General features: G+C 28.3%; 2 protein-coding genes across 2 annotated transcripts; both read left to right on the top strand.

The window, feature by feature from the left end:
- The first annotated feature begins 1,911 nt into the window (after positions 1 to 1,911).
- Positions 1,912 to 6,208, top strand: LOC109805858 (ubiquitin-conjugating enzyme E2-17 kDa). Its single transcript, XM_020368111.3, has 5 exons — positions 1,912 to 2,068; positions 2,891 to 2,973; positions 5,018 to 5,145; positions 5,608 to 5,712; positions 5,882 to 6,208. The coding sequence occupies exons 2-5, from the start codon at positions 2,904 to 2,906 to the stop codon at positions 6,023 to 6,025; spliced, it is 447 nt and encodes a 148-aa protein (XP_020223700.1). The 5' UTR covers positions 1,912 to 2,068; positions 2,891 to 2,903; the 3' UTR covers positions 6,026 to 6,208.
- Positions 6,209 to 13,806: 7,598 nt separating this feature from the next.
- LOC109806695 (gibberellin-regulated protein 9) lies at positions 13,807 to 17,758 on the top strand. Its single transcript, XM_020369169.2, has 4 exons — positions 13,807 to 13,899; positions 14,029 to 14,070; positions 14,405 to 14,474; positions 17,375 to 17,758. The coding sequence occupies exons 1-4, from the start codon at positions 13,855 to 13,857 to the stop codon at positions 17,554 to 17,556; spliced, it is 339 nt and encodes a 112-aa protein (XP_020224758.1). The 5' UTR covers positions 13,807 to 13,854; the 3' UTR covers positions 17,557 to 17,758.
- The last annotated feature ends 957 nt before the right edge of the window (positions 17,759 to 18,715 follow it).

Genomic DNA, 18,715 nt, shown 5'->3' with positions numbered 1-18,715 from the left:
TCAAAATGTCACATTTTCATCAAGGAGTTCAAAGATACCAGCTTTATATGCATGCAACCACAAATCAGAGAAAATCAAACTTTGGATTCAAGACCACAAAACCCCCAAAGTTTCAGCAGCTCAGCCAATAAAATCACTCATTTTCAACCACCAAAGAGTTCGTAGAACTCGTTTCAACCCCAGAAAAACCAAATGACTAGCTTCCCTTACCTCAAAATGAAGATCGCAACTTCCGGGAATGAGAAAAGGAGAAGAAGGGAAAAAGCTCCACGAAGAAGAAAGTGACCCACGCCTCAGTTAGTCCTCAACACCCGAAACAGCACCTTGAATTCACACCCCAAGGAGAAAGATTAGTGAAGTGAGGAGGGAGGAGTAAGGAGAGTAAGGGTGAAGGGAAATGGAGAGTGAGTGGGAGAGGGGGGTGTCGGGGAGAGAAAAAAATGGATAGGGGAAGTAGGGTCTCACATAACAAGCAACCTATGAGTTCTATTTCACTCTTCATAAGGTTTTGTTTGTTACCCATATTTTGGAGACCTTTTGTAATTTTTTTTATACTTTTTTTGTTATATTTGTCTTTCTTCATTGTTATATTTAAATTATATATAATAAATATGTCTATGTATTGCATAGTCTAAAATATTAGTTACATTATATATAGTCAATCCTATATATTAAACACGAACATCTATCTAAAAGTATTTTTAGAAGCCTTTTTCCAACAAGAGGATTTGTAGGGATTTTTTTAACTTCTTATCTAATTCAATTTTTATTTATCATAATTTTATGAATTAAATAATAACACTTTAAAATAAATTATCAAAAAATAAAGATGAAATTTTGTCACTATACAAATTATTTTATCATAAATCAAAAACATAATTTATATGTTTAAAAATATTTATGTGTATAATTTATATATTCAAATATAATATTTATTTATATGCATAATTAATTATATATAAATAATATGTTTATGTAATGTACAAGTCAAAATATTATTTATATTATATATAATCAACTATTATATATTAAACACAAATTGCGCTAGAGTGATTTTAAGAATTTTTCTTCAACGATAGGATTTATAGAGGTTTTTTTTAAAATTTATATCTAATTCAATTTTTATTTAACATAATTTTATGAATTAAATAAAAATATTTGAAAATAAATTATTAAAAATTAAAGATAAAATTTTGTTACAATACAAATAAGTTTCAAATATAATATTTATTTATGTACATAATTTCTTATATATTTTAATATATAACATTTATAAATGTGATGATTTGATTTGGTATCCACATTTTGAGATGATTTTATCTTTTAAACTTTAGAATATTAAAAATTAATTACACTTACAAACACAGGACTCAAATTTGATACTTTAAAGTTTAAAAATCAAATGCAATACTAAATTATCTAATAAATATTTATAATTTTTAAATACCTTTATTCAATAAAATATAGAGACACAAAATGTCTCAATCTCAGTAGTTATATATAATAAATATGCATGTGTATTGTATAGGCTAAAATATACTAATTATATTATATATAGCCAACCCTATATATTAAATATGAAACTCTATTAAGAATTATATATTTTAATTATATAATAAATATACTAGTTATATTATACATATCCAACCCCTATAAATATTATGAATTAAATAATAATATTTTAAAATAAATTATAAAAAAATATTTTATTATAATACAAATTAGTTATATAAATTAAAAATATAATATATATATATATATATATATATATATAATTTTAAATATAATTTATATATTTAAACATAATATTTATTTATATATAATTATTATATATTTCAATTATTAATTATATATAACTAAAATACTAGTTATGTTATATAGAAGATAATAGAATAATCTAGAATAAAAAGAAAAAGGAAAGTGCAAAATTCATTTCACCTCAGGTGCATGGCATCCAACGGACACATCATGCTCGGAAGATTATATAAGGAATAGCATGAGCGACTCACTCTTTCACTCCTCAATGCTTTCTAATCGCTGATTAAACTTTAAACCCTAGGATTTCAAGGTATTTTGCACCTTTTTCTATTCTCTCGATTTTGATCTCTATTCTTTGCTCTGAAACACTATTTTTGTTCGTTTGCTTTGCTTTGCTTGATTAGTGTTATGATGGATGTGGAATTTGATTTCGTGAATTTTAGGGTTTGATTTAGCTTTTTTTTTTTATTGATTTTATTTCTTTATTGCCTTTTGACAGCTGAACTGGTGGTTTTGTTTTTCCTTTACTCGTTTGGATGTTGATGTTATATTTGATTTTAAGCTCTCAACTATGTGATTGTAAACCATGTATATAGCTTAAATCCCGTGTTTCACTTATTATTAATATTTTGTTAGAAATTTATAGGTTGGTCGTGATAGAACTTTTCATTTTTATTTTAATCGTCATAGTTATTAATCTTACATTTGGGATAAATAATGTAAAAAGTAGTTTCGTGGAAAATTGACTTCATATTTGGTTTTCTTATTGTGTTGTCTTATTGTTGAGACAACTGTGTTTCTCTGCCTGAAAATGCTTCTCTGCTTGAGGGACTCCACAAACCCCGCCTTATACTTGAGCCGACCCTTTTTATTGTTGTCTCATTGTAATTTTAGTAAATTGGATGATAAATAGTATTAATGGAGTAAAGGGGAGTAACTTGGTCAAACATAGTTATGTTTCCTTGATTGACAATTATTTTGGAATGCATTAGTTTTGTTTACTTGTAAAAATTTAATGAATTATTTTGCATGATGTTTGATTTGAAATTGACTTTTGATTTTTTTCATAAACCTTATTACCTTCATAGAGTCCTATTAATTCATTTGGATCAAATTTGTGTCTTAAACTTAGGGGTACACTTGTGATGGCTTCAAAACGTATTACTAAGGAGTTGAAGGATTTGCAAAAGGACCCTCCTGTATCTTGCAGTGCAGGTTTGTTTGGGCTGACATTCTCTCCATTGTTTATTGTTCATTTTTCTCTCCCCCTATATTGTGTTGTGTTGTTTAGTCCTGTTTCAATAGTTCAGAATGATGTGTGGCCTAAGTCTTTCATGTGCAATTTAGTTGTGACATTGAAATATTCCTAGAATCTTAGGCTTTAAAGTATTAAAGTTACATGGGAATTTTAGGGATTTTCATGTGTATTTATAAAAACAAATGAATGGATGATGTGTTTGCGGGATGTTCTACCCCCTGTGAGCAACCCAGGCTTCTCACCTGCATTTTTTGGCCACAATCTGCACAACCCAATCTATATTTCTTTGTTTTCAGTTTTCACCCTGTTGCTCTGTTTTCCCTCCCACTGTACAAAAGATTTTGAACCTAGTTTGTTGTTCGCCTTTTTCTGTGTTTTGTTGTTTCTAAATTCATGTTCAATTATTTTTCACCCGATTTAGGTTTCTATTGTCTTCTTTTGTTCAATTTATTGTGCTTTTTTATTTGAAAAAAATGTTGTGTTTTATGTCCTCTGTTCATTTTCTTCTGTTCAAATTTCTTGTGCTTTGTTAATTTTTATTATTACATACAAATATTTTCATGAATTGAGTTTTTTCTTTCAATTTTTCAGCATTTTTATGTACTTGTATTTAGTATTAATAAAAATGATAGCTACACATGCTCATATACACTCTTTCTTATTAGTTGAAATTATTCGAAATCATAATTTTTAGATCACACATCTTATTTAATGAATCTCATAATTGTGATTTCCAATAATTTTCAATTAATAAGAGTGTATTAAAAATAGTGTGTTGTTAACATTCGTAGTAATAATTATTTAATATTTATAATGTATGTATATGTGCCACTATGTGTAATTGATAACATTAACCAAACAATCTATATAATAAGGATTTTTTTTTATCCAACTTTATGCAAAATGATTTGGGGTATAAATGTAGCATATTTATAAAATAGGGAGGGGTTTTGTGTAGGTTTTAGAAAAAAAAGGGGACTATAGGAGTTCTTGTCCAATAAATCAATAAATATAAGGGAGGTTGGAGTAATTTACTATAGAAGAATGACATTTCCATCGTGAAGACAAGGGAAATGTGTTATTATAATTTATAACTTGAATTCTAAAATCCTACTTAAAGTTCAAAATAGCAAATATGTATGCAAATAAAATTACATAAATAAGAAAAATGGATAGTTTTTGTTAAAATACTTGCAGCCTCACTAACAAATTAGTTTGAAGGAACCTACAAGTGATTACAAAAATGCTAGGAAAAGAAAAGGTTTTATGACAAAATGTAGAATCAAACTAGCAACCAACCACAACCAGCCGAAATCCTCAACCGAGTTTGAGGAGTGTAGAGTTCAATTGTTCAATCACAATTGTCAATCACTAGATCACCCAGTCATCCTGTGGGAATGAATCAATACAGATTACAGACGAACTGAAGCCACTGATTGAATGATGGAATGGAAACAAGGAGACAAGAGGTCAAACATAGCTTTAGGGTTTGGGTTGTCCTTGATTTTTCCCTCTTAAATTGGATTGATCTACCATGGCTAAATATAGCTAATCCCACTATTTTAATTATCTTAACTGACAATTCTGCCTTGATTTCACCAAAATGAGTTAGCAGATCTGATCAAGTTGGTTCTAAAATTATATTATGATCAACACATGATCTTATGAATTAAATAATTGCAACCTTGGCAACCGTGGTAAAAAAAGATAGTATTACAGAATGATAAGGATTTAGTGGGCAAATGCCTTGGTTGAGAGTAGCAGAAGCTATATGGAGATTTGAGTTGGTTATGATGTTTTGATCTCTGGTTCATGTGAACTTAAGAAACTCTAACAACAAAGTAAGGTTTATTCAGGTGTATGTATAAGATGTAAAATAATATGAAATATGAATAAACATAACATTATATTTAGTTATGTATCTGTTTCGAGTACACCTAAAGCTATTTTTTCTATGTATAGGTTATCTAGAATCTTATTATATTTTCCATTGTTGTGTAGGCCCTGTTGGTGATGACATGTTTCATTGGCAAGCTACAATTATGGGTCCAACCGATAGCCCTTATGCTGGTGGTGTATTTCTGGTGACCATTCACTTTCCGCCGGATTATCCATTTAAACCACCAAAGGTAACTAACCAGACCCTAACCATCATGATAGATTCAAGTGCTTACTTATTATGCATGTTACTACGTTAGCAATTAAGAGATTGATCCCCTTAATTATTATGGGAAACTGAAATTAATATGTACATGTAGTGTAATACTTATCTTTTCTCTTTGAAAATGAATTGTTTGTTTTACAATTTAGTTGTCTTTATTAAGTATTCATATGTAGTTAGCTTTAGATAACATGACATTGAGTTCAACATCTAGATATGATCTATGATTAATAATGTTAACATTGCTAAACTACTGAAAACAAAAGCCTCCCTATGGTAGACATGCATTTTTGTTTTCTCTTGTAACCTTTTATCGGATTTTACATTGCACATTCATGACCCAAAACATGTATTGCATGTTTATTTGGTCTTATGTTGACAAATGTCCATAGTTTAGGCTGGGAATTGTATTTACAATTTGCTTTTGTAGGTTTCCTTCCGAACCAAGGTATTTCACCCTAACATAAACAGCAATGGAAGTATCTGTCTAGACATTTTGAAAGAGCAATGGAGTCCTGCTCTCACAGTCTCCAAGGTATGAGGCTCTATATGCCTTGTTTTCTAGTTTCCTTGCCCAACTAATAATTTTTTTGATAAATTCTTAATGTAAAGCAATTCGTCTTAAGGCGTGAATTTACATCTAAAGGAAAAGGGAAAGCATTGGGATGTATTGAGACTTAGATTATTAATGCAATTTGTTGCAGGTTCTACTATCAATTTGCTCCCTGTTGACAGATCCAAATCCGGACGACCCGTTGGTGCCTGATATTGCTCACATGTACAAGAAGGACAGGCCCAAGTACGAGAGTACTGCTCGTTCTTGGACTCAAAAATACGCCATGAGCTAGAAGATATGCTTATGGTTCTGGTGAGTGGTGACAACATATGTGCAAAAATAGTTGTTTGGGGATGTCAGTACATGTACATATATAGTGCATTTTGTCTTTTATTTTATATAATAATTGAAACTCGGGATTTTTTTAGACTTGAAGAAGGCTTATATCATATTAGTATTGGTTTTGACTTGTTTACTTTTTTATGTGCTTGAATTTTCTATTTGATAGCTTATCTTTTCGAATCGTTTGGTTTATTAACCAATGTCATTAAAATTGGGTGGGTCATCGACATAGGAAAAGTTCAAGCTTCATTCATTAGTTTAACTGTGGTCGAATAACAATTGAAATTGATAAATACATATGTCTAGATTCATTTTTCCGTCCTAGTAATTTTATTAGATTTTTTAATAAGGTTTTCAGGGGTACAAACTTTCAATTTAGTCCTTATTTTTCTTTTTAATTTCATATTTAAGTTCTTAAAAGTTTTTTATTTTTATTTTTGGCTTATCATTGTAAACAAAGTATTCTTTGTTGACAGTAGTAACTAATTTTTATCGAGAATTATGAGTAGACACAGGGAATATTTATCTCTCAACACAGTCTATTTTATATCTAAGGACAGGTTAAGGGACATATGTCATTATCATTTGTATAAACTAATATTGGTTAATTCTTAAAAGCAGTGGAATTTTGCTAATTTTTTTTTTTAGAGATTTCACCACTATTTTGAACACTTTAATGTCTGTCATTTGATTTTATAATTTCAATGAATTTATCACATTAAAATATGATAGTAATGAGGTGAATGGATTTGACTTAGAAGTTGAAAGTACAAAATACTTGTTTTTTAGGCAACAAAATCCTTTAGGATGGTGTTTGATGTATGGTGTATATATTTTTTTTATTCTTAAGAATCATGTTTATCAAGAATTACATTTATGGAAATTGTGTTCCTTTTTGAATAATGTTATAAATACGTTTGGAATATCTAAAATATTCTTCGGAATATGTGATATTGTATTTTTACATTAATTCTCAACTCAATTTATTTTATTTCTTTAACTAGATCAATTATATCAATATTTAATTTTCAAACCAAACCTTAATGTTCCAGCAATGTGATTTGTGTCTTTCCTATTTGTTTAAAAAATGACTTTAAACTAACCATATTAACCACACTACTACACTACTACAACATTGATTGTCATTCTAATTTCTTCTAAAAAAATCATTTTCAAAACCTTTTTAAATGAACCTTATGAAAAATTAAAATATCCCTTTTCTTTCTCTTCTCTTGACTTATATGACATTAAGATGATACTAAGAGATACATGAAATATGTGGAGTGAATACTTATAAAGAGAGGTTGGAGGTGTCTTAAAACACAGTCTAGGGACACTTGATCTAAAGAGTTGACAGATTATATTCTATACAAGCAAGGAATGACCAAATTATACAGATTTCAGGTTCAAGAAACAAACACCCGGAACGAATTTTGCATAGGTTAAAGGCTAACAATCCTCATCGATAATTAATAGGTATAGATTAATTTTTTGAAAGTAAAATTAATTTGTATTTTTTAGCTTAGAATATGGCATAAGCGACACTGAAGGGTATAAATTCACCAACAAAAAAAAGGAAAAATTTCAATTCATTCTTGCTTTACATTCTCTTTGGTCTTGCATCCTTGCATTATTTGTTTGTGTTTACTACGAATCACGGGGAGCTCTTGAGCCGAAGCACTTGCACTGAGTAAGGCTATGTAAGAATAAAAAGACGTCAAAAGTTTAGTCCGATAAGGGCATTCTCTAGAAGTGGTTCTAGAAAATCAAAGAAAGACACAATGGTAGTGAGACAAAGCAGAACCCACCAAGGATGAATAAGAAAGCTTATAGTCAACATGAAGTATGAAAAGGTTACCCAGCAAAAGATGAATAAAAAAGCTTATAGTCAACATGAAATATGAAAAGGTTACCCAACGAAAGGGTCAACAGACCAAAAGCAAATGAGTTTCAAGCATTTGTTTTCCAAAGAGAGGCAATGATGACATAGGTCAAGCTTCGAACCTAGGAGGTTTTGTCTTCAGCAAAATAAAGGATGGTCTAAGAGAATATTAAGATCAAGAATGGTTTACTCATTAAATTTAAGAGTGGTTTCAAAATAATACTCATTAATGGTGCTCCAACAAGCACCATTGCCAAGGAAAAGGGAACTCTTCATCATTGACAATTACAAATAAAAGCCAAAATGAGACAAAATTAAAGAAAAAGCCAAATAGCTCAAAAAAAGGCAAGTTTTGTATATATTGAAAAAGGTTGAAGCATTTAGAAAAAGGAAAAAGTAGCAAGAAAAAGGCAAGCTTTGAACATGTTGAAAAATTTGTAGCTAAGAAATCTAGCTCATTAATGTTTCTTCTTGATCATATGAGTTTGGGTTTGTCATCATGTCTTCAATTTGGGCTTAAAGTCTTCATCAACTTGTGGGAAAGTGATCAATTTCAACAAAACATGAACTTTGATCTGAACTTGCCTTTATCTTCACAATTAGTCCTTGTAAAGTTTGTCTCATCATTTTCATTCTAAACCTTGTTATGGGATCTCCAATGTCATACAAGGGATCTTTGCCTTGATAGGTAGGATCATTATCTTTCCTTCCTCTTCAAAAGGGTTCGTCCTTAAATAATATGCATTACCTACATCAAACAAAAATAGATTAGCCACTTTAAAGTTAGGACTTATATTACCATATTGACTTGTAAAGTCCAATTTGTATTTCGAGCAACTGAAAAGGTCCATCTCATATTGGTTGTAACTTGGGTTTCCTTTGAGTTGGAAACCTTTCTTTTTGCATATGACCCCAAGCCTAATCTCTAGGTTCATAAGTTAATTTCACACACCTTTTATTGGCTCGCTTTACATACTATTCATTTTTCTTATCAATGTTGGCTTAAACTCTTGCATGTAACTCCTTAATAATTCAAATTAGCATGCTTATTAGTAGGCAAAGGTAAAAATATCCACAGGAGTCAATAGATTAAATCCATGCACAATTTCAAAAGAAGAATGTGAAGTAGTAGAATGAACAGTTCAAATATATGCAAACTCAACATGCCATACACATTTTTCCCATTGTTTTAAATTTTTTTTGAACAATTGCACATAACGAGGTAGTAAGTGTTCTATTCACAACTATAGTTTGTCCATCTGTTTGTGGATGTGAAACAATGGAAAAGAAGATCTTAGTTCCTAATTTATTCCACAAAGTTCCTAAAAATGACTTAGGAACTTCACATTGTTGGTCTTGGTAGAATACGAATCTAAAAGGGGTTGAATAAATTTTACACTTAGATGGCTTTCTATGGTTTTTAAAAAGTTTTTTTTATTCTCTTCTTTCTTATCCCAATTACTATTAATCAAATTTAAATTACAAATTAGCAATAAGATACAAAATATCAGATACAGCATGTAGCAGATCAAATATTCATAATCTAAATTGATTTTAGAAATTATATTTTTTCTTTTATTATTACCAAATTTCATATATGATAAACTGAATATGAACAACAATTGATAATAAATAAAGAAACATTTTCATGAACTTTTTTTTAACAAATATCACAAGATGATAGCATAATTATATCAAGAGATAAAGGTTAAGCGAGAATAACACAATGATCTATAATGGTTCAACCATACCAGGGCTTACATCCAATTTCTGACTTAGCGCACTACTAAATCAAGTCATTCTACTATAATATTCTTTACACATACCATGTACAAGCAATATTACAATTAGAATAAAAATCATACATAATCTTGAATTCACAAGATTTCACAAACAAAGATTTCTACACCTCACAAGAACTTACTTAAGAAAAACAAAACTAGTCTCAAGTTTTTCTTAACTCTTTTAAAGACACCTTATCTTAAAGAGTAAACAAACCAAAAGCACAAATAAAGATTTATGATCTGGGAAAATACACATGATATGTGTAAAATGATCTTATACAGAGGTTAGCTAAAAAATTCTTGAAATCTTTCAAGAACTCATCTTTTTCAATCAATCTTTAGTACTTGTATTCTTTCTAAAAAGTTTGTGATATGATCTTGTTCTAAAACATTTTTCAGAGTATATATGATCTCTCTTTTAAGTTTTTGAAAGGAGTTATATTTATAGTGCAAAGAGGATTTTAGCATTTAAAAAAAATTGTAATTGTTGTAATCTATTACCTGTGAAGGTAATCTATTACCAAATTTTTAAAATTGAACCCACATTAATTCTAGAACAGACGTAATTCATTATCAGACATGATAATCGATTAATCTGTGCTTCTTAGTAAGCATAAAACTCAATTTGTACAGAGGTAATCAATTACTAAAATGGGTAAGAATTAACCTAATACTGAAAACACTTGTTTCACTAAAAGTTATCATGGTAATCTATTACCACAAATGGTACTCGATTAAAATAGCGAGAGCTACGAATTTCAATTCAAATACTAAGTTTTAGTAATCTATTACCTGAAATAATAATATATTATCTCACTTAACATTGAATTCTTTTGAATGATTCAAGTTTCATTTAATGTAAAAATACTTTGTAATCTATTACCAAAACTTGATAATCTATTACATTATGTTTTCATATAAAATGAGAAACATTGAGACATGTTTACTAAAAAAAAGACAAGATAAGTTTTGAAAATAAACAACATAACAAGCAAAACACATACAAGCTTAAGTCTTATAAAATAATCAATATAATATCCTTTTAACATAGGCCAAAAATATAAAATGAAGTAAACTTAAACAAAGCTACAACTAAAACTACATCTTCAAAAAAGGCTTTAGACTCAAGACACATCTCTATCACTTACTACTACTCTAGGCAAACTAGGCAAACACACAACTTCTTTAAAGAACAAATCAGCAAGTGTTGCATCATTGGTTTTAGGACATGCAATGAAATGTGTCATTTTACTAAACCTATCAACAACAACAAAAATGTTGTCTTTTCTACTGAATTTTAGGCAATCCTGATACAAAAATTTATTGAAACATTAGTTCAAGGTTGATTAGGACAGAAACCATGAGGCTTAACTTTAAATGTAGCTTGCTTAAATATTATGCACTTATTATAAACATATTGCACATCATGCTTCATATTAGGCCTATAAAAATGTTCATGCAAAATTTCTAGTCCTTTTAGAACCAAAATGACCTATCAATCCATCGCCATGAGTTTCTCTAACCAACATTTCACAGAGGTACATAAAACACTTTATTTTAAACAGGAACTCATCATGCCTATAAAAGTCCCCCAAAGCATATTTAGAACAAGAATCCCATATTTTTTTCAAAATTAGAATCATTGACATACAATTTGAACATTTGAATGTGTATTTTAAAGACATAAAACATTCAAACAAACATTGGACTTATGAACATTTAACTATCCTATTTCTTATGTATTGCTCTTGTCTCAATATTATTTGTTTGTAAAATATGTTATTTAATAAAAAAATTTAAATTCTTCGTTCTTTCTACATCTTAGAGGCATATTTTCTAAAATGACTTAAACAAATATTAGTTACTCAAAATGATCACTTTTCTATTATCAAAACTAAGATATTAGATGTACATTAAATGTCTTCATTCAACATATCTTTCTCCGAAAGAAACGTAAATAACCATTTATCTATAAACGAAGACATAAAAAGTGGTTAGTAAATAGTATGCTCCTTTAGGTTTAGTTGTTTTTGCTACTTTTTTTTTTATAAATTTTAGAAATGTATGTTTTTATGAGCTAGCAAGTTGGTCCGACTTACTACGGGCTAGCCCGTGATGAGTCATTGAATTTTTGGGTCGGGCTAAACTAGACCAAAATTAATTGGCTAATGATATATACACCCCCATTTTCTTATAAGTACACCTTCTTTAATTTTTTTAAAAAAATTCAAAAATTTATAATTTTTTTTATTCTTTAAATTTTTAATTTTACATCTCTAACTTTCAATTTACTATTTTTTCTTTTCACACACCTCCTTCCTTCTTTTTTTCTAGTTTTCACATGTACCATCTTGTCTTCCTCTAATTTCTCACCAGGTAATTTTAGTTTTCTCGATTTGTATATTACTCTTATTTTCTCACTTCTTTCACTTTTTTACATGCACCCAAATCATAAAACTGGTAGACGACAACATTGTAGGTACGTATAGTTTTCTCGACAATTTCTATCAAATTAGACATACATTTTTTCTTCCAACACTTCTTTTTCTTTCATCCCTCCAAAAACCTTAACATTAAGTTTAGTGTTATGAAAAAAGACATTTTCACTATTCTAGAGTACTATGCAGATAATGAAATAAGTGAGAAAACTGAAAGAGGAAAGGTAAAAGAATAATGTAAAACTATAAAAATTAAAATTACTTACTAAAATAGGTAGAGGTGAAGAAAATTAAGGGGGTAAATGTGAAAATAAGGGAAAGAGACATGTAAAACAAGTGTTAAATTAAATATTAGGAATATAAAAATAATAAATTAAAAATTAAGAACATTTTAAAAATTTAATTATTTTTTTACAAAAAGGAGGTGTACTTATAAAAAATGGAGGTGTATATATCATGATCCAAATTAATTTGAACTCAATTTTATTAGCCTTGTTCGCCATCTATATCAGGCTAATTGGACCAGGATATTGTACTTGACCCATTTATAGGACTACATGTGATTTTCAGTGCAATATAATTAACAATGGGAAGGTTGAAAAGTTATATTCACGTGTAGTAGTGCACACTAAATCTGCTATTGTAGATTTTCTCTTTTCACATTTATAATTATAGTTTATTTTTAAATAAAAAGTTGCTTGTGTCACATTTTCGTAAGTAACGGACACTTGAAGTTGCCAACTAAGACTAATGTTAATTACGTGATTTCGTTAAAAAGTTGATAAAAGACGACTAAGGTACCTCATTGTAACATGTACAAATTAAAATTCTGGACCAAAATTGTACAAATACTAAAAATAAAAGGAAAAAAAAATAATCAAGTGATAATTTTATTTAAAATAATAATCAACACACATTAATTTAATTGCCTAACGTGGTTGCGGATGCAACTTCTATATTTATTTTTTCCAGCAGGTATGAGATATCATAAAAAAAAAAAATATGATAATTGTTACCCTTGCTCACTCGTGTCAAAATTTTTGTGAAAATAATCATGCGAAACTGTCAAAAACGTTGCCAAGTGTTAACTTTCGATGAAAATTTTTCCCGCTTGATAGTATATATTATCGTAAATTTAGCTGAGAAGTATGGATATTTTTAAAATTGAAACCCGTACGTGCAAATGCACGAGTCATTGTAACAATTTCTTATATAAAAACAAAACTGTGGATTTTATTGCATGTCGTATTTTCCTTAGGTTGGATCCATTTCATGTCTCTTTTGTTAGCTATATATAGCTAAAGTTCTTATATATTCACAAATAAGGCATAGATAGTTTTATCATAATTCATAACAACTGGAAAGTGGAGGGGACCAATCAATCTCCCTGAGTTTTTCTCGTGATTCCATTATCTGATAAAGCATCACACAGCTGTGTATTCACTAGAGCATAAGCAATAAAACGAAAAGTGAAGGAACCTTCCAAAATAGCGTGAAAACAAGCTCAGCATGCACCATTTTAGAGTACGTACGTACTCATCACCTACAACCTGTGAATTTTCTTTTATCTATTGGTTGTAAATTCTTTTAAGAGATAAAGATACAATTAATTAACAAGAAAATGTGTATATAAATTGAGTCAATAGGTACTTCTTTTTTATCAACCTAGCACAAGATGGAGTTCTTCAGAGTCTTTCTTCTCATTCTTCTACTACTACAGGTACATGGATAACAGTTTCAATGTTCAAAATGCTAAAGTGTCTTCATTTCTTTATGATGACAAACATGAGTTACTTAACTTCTCACTAAAAAAATTATGCTTTGCTTTGTGTGATTTCCTATATTTTAGGTTTTCGCAAAAGTTTCGCCTGAAGCAACTAATTCTCTTGGTGTAAGTAATCCAAAATTTTCTACTTTTATGCTATTGTTAAAATATTAGAGTTTGTTTAAATACAAGTTAAAAATGTTTTTAGAGTTTATTTATTGAAAATAAGAAATAATTTTTAGTAGAGAAGTTTTAAAAAATGTTTCTATACTTGTATCTAAATAGATTCTTAATTAGTCAATTAGATAACTCTTCAATTCATTGATGCATGCATGTTTGTGTGAGAGAGTTGGCATGTGAATCTACACTTTTCTTTATTTTGTAGATTATATAATTTTTCCTAGCAAAACTAAATTGTAAAAAACCAAATATATACCCTTACATTGCTTTTTGGTTACAGACTTATGAAGGAACTAAAGGAAGTCAGATTGTGGCTCTTAATAAAGAACATGTCCAGTTGCACAAAATAAGTAAGTTTGCACACCCTTAATGATAAATAAAATATGTTCATTTTTCTCTTTAATATAATGTTTAGTTTATAGTTAGTTTGAGGGTAGCAAATTTTGGAAAGGTTTCATTTCATATGGTAATATTCTTTATATGTATTCAAACCCAAACGTTAATTTCACATCTTGTGCACACAATGGTTTACATTTGTTCATATTTTAATATCGATCTGCAATCTGAAATTGCATAGAAACCGTACAAGTGCATTTCAAAATCATGATTTGTAATAATGGGTGTTGTTATAGCTCTGCTAATCCCTCTATGATTGTGTTTAAGGTTGAGGAGTTTATGTTTTCGTAACGATTGTTTTCTATATACTTAGTGTAGGACTGTATTAAATAATGAAGGCTAAATACCTATTTTGGTCCCTTATAATCTTTTTTTGTTTCAATGTAGTCATGCTTTTATTTTTTGTCTCAATTTGGTCCCAAACTAATTAATTGGTTTCAATTTGGTCCCTAATAAATTAATTGGTTTCAATGTGGGACTTCCGTCCAAATTTCTTTAAAGGAGTTAACTATTGGTCACGTGGATGCTACCTAGATGCATAGGTGGATGCCACGTGGACGAAATCTTTTTGAAAACACCTGGAATCAGAACGGGCCGTTCTGGATGCGCTTTTGTTCTGTTAATTTTGCATCAGAAACGGGCCGTTCCAAATACAAAATTTACACACCAAGAGTACACCAGAACGGTTCGTTCTGAAATCAGAACGGCCCGTTCCAAAATCGAATAGAATATTATTTATTAATTTTATTAAAAAATGTAATAATTTTGAAAAATATTTTTTTATGGTAAAAATTTTAAAATTACTTATTTTTATAAAATACAATTGCTTTATAAATAGAGTAATAACTTTTTCTTTTTCTCTTTCTATCTGAAGAAATATTTAAGTATCACTTTATAACTTTTTGTAACTTATTTAAAATTAGAGAAATAAAATGATAAAAATTAATAGGATAAACATAATAAAATTATTAATTTATTTTCTTTTAGTGTCCTCTAAATTTTTACATTCATTTAAAATAAAAATATTTTATATGTTAATTTGAATTAATTTAACGAAGTATTATATGATTTTTAATTTTTTTAAATTTTTTATAAATTTAATCTATACATGAAAAACTTTTTAATTTAACAATTAAATTCTTAAAAATTTGATATAGAACATTAATTATTAAATAGAATAAATCTATCAAGACTTACTTTGAAGTAAATAAATTTTTTCTTCATTAAAAATGAAAATAATTTTACCACAAAATAAAAAACAATTAAATAATAAAATAAAATATAAAAATTTGGTAGTGTCAATTTGGTAGTAAGTGGTTCATCCTTTAGTGATACATTGCATTGTTTTTAATAATACATTGTATAGTATAACTGTTTAGCAATTAAAGTTATCAATTTCCATTGATAATATTACCAAATTCAGTGTTTGAAATGCTTTGTACCTTGGGTCTTTTTCCTTCCATGATTCACAACCGTAAACTATAATCATTGATCGTTTATGTTTAGCAGTCTGGAACCAGAACGGTCCGTTCTGGTTGCACTTTTAGTGTATTAATTTTACACCTGGAACGGGCCGTTCCAGATGCAAAATTAACACACCAAAAGTGCAACCATAACGGGCCATTCTGGTTCCAGGTGTTTTCAAAAAATTGGCATCCACGTAGTATCTACGTGGCATCCACCTATGCATCCACGTGGCATCCACGTGGCATCTACCTATGCAACAGTTAACTCCGTTAAAGAAATTTGGACGGAAGTCTCACATTGAAACCAATTAATTTATTAGGGACTAAATTGAAACCAATTAATTAGTTTGAGACCAAATTGAGACCAAAAATAAAAGTGGGACTACATTGAAACAAAAAAAGATTATAAAGGACCAAAATAGGTATTTAGCCAATAATGAATGCAGCTACCTAATCCGTCCATGTATCTTCTATAAGATAAAGTTGAAAAATATATAAAAATTTCATCCAACCAAAGACATAAATTATGTGAAAACTACCTAGATCAGTCGTCTTAAATCAAATAATAGAATGTGAAATATTTTACTCAAAACAACAAGCCTTATATCCCATGTAGTGAGATTAACTAAGTATTCGGCTCACTTGAGAACTAAAATTTTCTTTTCTTTTCTTTTCTTTTCTTTTGAAAAAAGAATCGATCATATGTTTTATCCTAATAATAGCACGTGAACGTTCCAAAAAAGAAAAATTCCAAAACATATTTTTCATGAGACTATTTATTGTTGAAAAGGATTTTTATTCACGTGATTGTTTGATTTGAAAATTGATGCCGGATATAGTAAATTGATCTAAATTTTTGCTCTATGTTTGAGAAATATTATAATCCCATATTTCAGCTTTTTTAAATTATTTTTAAAATTTATATGATTTAGATAACTGTTTAAATTCGTAATAAATAAATAAATAAATCCACCAAAAGAAGTCATTTTCATGAAGTAAAAAAATTGAAGTTTGTTATTATTTCTCTAACAGTTGTTTTTTCTTAAGTTGATTTACTACATGAAATTTATTTATTTTTTATCTAAATGAAATTAAATATCTCAAAATCACTTCTCAACAAAACTATCTATATAAAAATTCATTGTGATTGTAATTATTTATGAACACATAACTGACTATTCTTAGATTGACTAATGGATTTTTAACCAAGTAGAATACAATTCAAAATAATTAGAACCTTGATAATATCATAAGATTGAACAATGATATTTAGCATTATCTTCTTCTATCCTAAGCTTGTTCTTGAATCAAAGTTAGATATATTATGAGTATATTTCCTTTTAGCTATGTAGCATAACTGAAATCATATTGAACATTGTCCTTATTAGATTGCAACCATGAATGTTCTCGGAGATGCAGCAAAGCATCTAAAAGGAAGAGATGCAAAAGAGCATGCAAGTCATGTTGCCACAGATGCCACTGTGTACCCCCTGGCACCTTTGGCCATAAGGACCTTTGTCCATGTTATGCACGCCTCAAGACTCATGGGAATAAACCCAAATGCCCTTGAATTCTCTATATTATTTATTTCAATTATATACTTACATGATTGAATGCATAAGGAATAAAATCCAGGAGTACCTCACATGCATTTTACTACAACAAGCTTATGCTCTTTCTTGTAATTTCACTTTGTATTTCAATTTGAATGATTCCTTTTCTTTGTTTCCAGTTATCGTTATATTATGTAAAATTATCGGTTATTCCGGCCACTTCAACCTTGCATTCATTATGTTATATATTTGATTACTAGTATTTTAATTTGTGTAATGAACACTCATGTTTATTATATATATAATTAAAATTTATAATAAATTATATATATATATATATATATATATTATATTTGAATATATAAATTATATTTTAAATTTATGATAAATAATTTATATTATAAATAAAATTATTTTTATTTATTAATAATTTATTTTAAATATTAATATTTAATTTATAAATAACTGTGATAAATAAAAATAAATATATTAGATAAAGAGTTAAAAAATTCTTATAAAATCTTTTATAAAAGAAAGGTTTTAAAAGTATTCACGAAAAATCACAGTTCTTTTTTAATATATAGGAATTGATTGTAAAAGGTTTCAGAAGTATTGTAGATCCTTTAACATTATATTTTCATGTTATTTATACGAAGTATTCATACGCTTTATTAAAATACATATAAAAAGTAGAGTATTTTTTTAGTCTAGACCAACAATTTATTTATATGTATATACATCGTACTATCTGTCCCGATCATTTTTAGTAAGATTTTTTCTCCCAACAATCTTTAGTGGGACCAGACTCAATAAGAGTCTCTTAACATTTAAAATAATCTCTATGCATAAAAATAAATAAATAAATAAATGAAAAAAAAAAATTGTGGCAGCTAAAAATATAACTTGTGTCCTAAATATTGCTAGAACTGTTTTTTGTAACATCTAATAAAAACGTTATACCCATGTGCGTCATAAATTGTTATTGACGGATATTATAAGTTTGTTGGTATTTTATCAGAAGTGGCTTTTTAGTGAAAAAAAAAAATAATAGTAATAATAATAAAAAATATATTAAAATAAAATTATCAAAATAAATTATTTCTGTCATGTAAATAGCATTGTAAACAAAAAAAAAAATGAATAAAAAAATGTATACTTCTGAGAATTTTTTTTTCC

Source organism: Cajanus cajan, chromosome 7 (assembly GCF_000230855.2).
Source record: "Cajanus cajan strain Asha chromosome 7, NIPB_CcT2T_4, whole genome shotgun sequence".
NCBI classification, from domain to species: domain Eukaryota; kingdom Viridiplantae; phylum Streptophyta; class Magnoliopsida; order Fabales; family Fabaceae; genus Cajanus; species Cajanus cajan.
The sequence above is the reverse complement of the archived record's forward strand: the minus strand, read 5'-3'. Positions and strand labels throughout refer to the sequence as shown.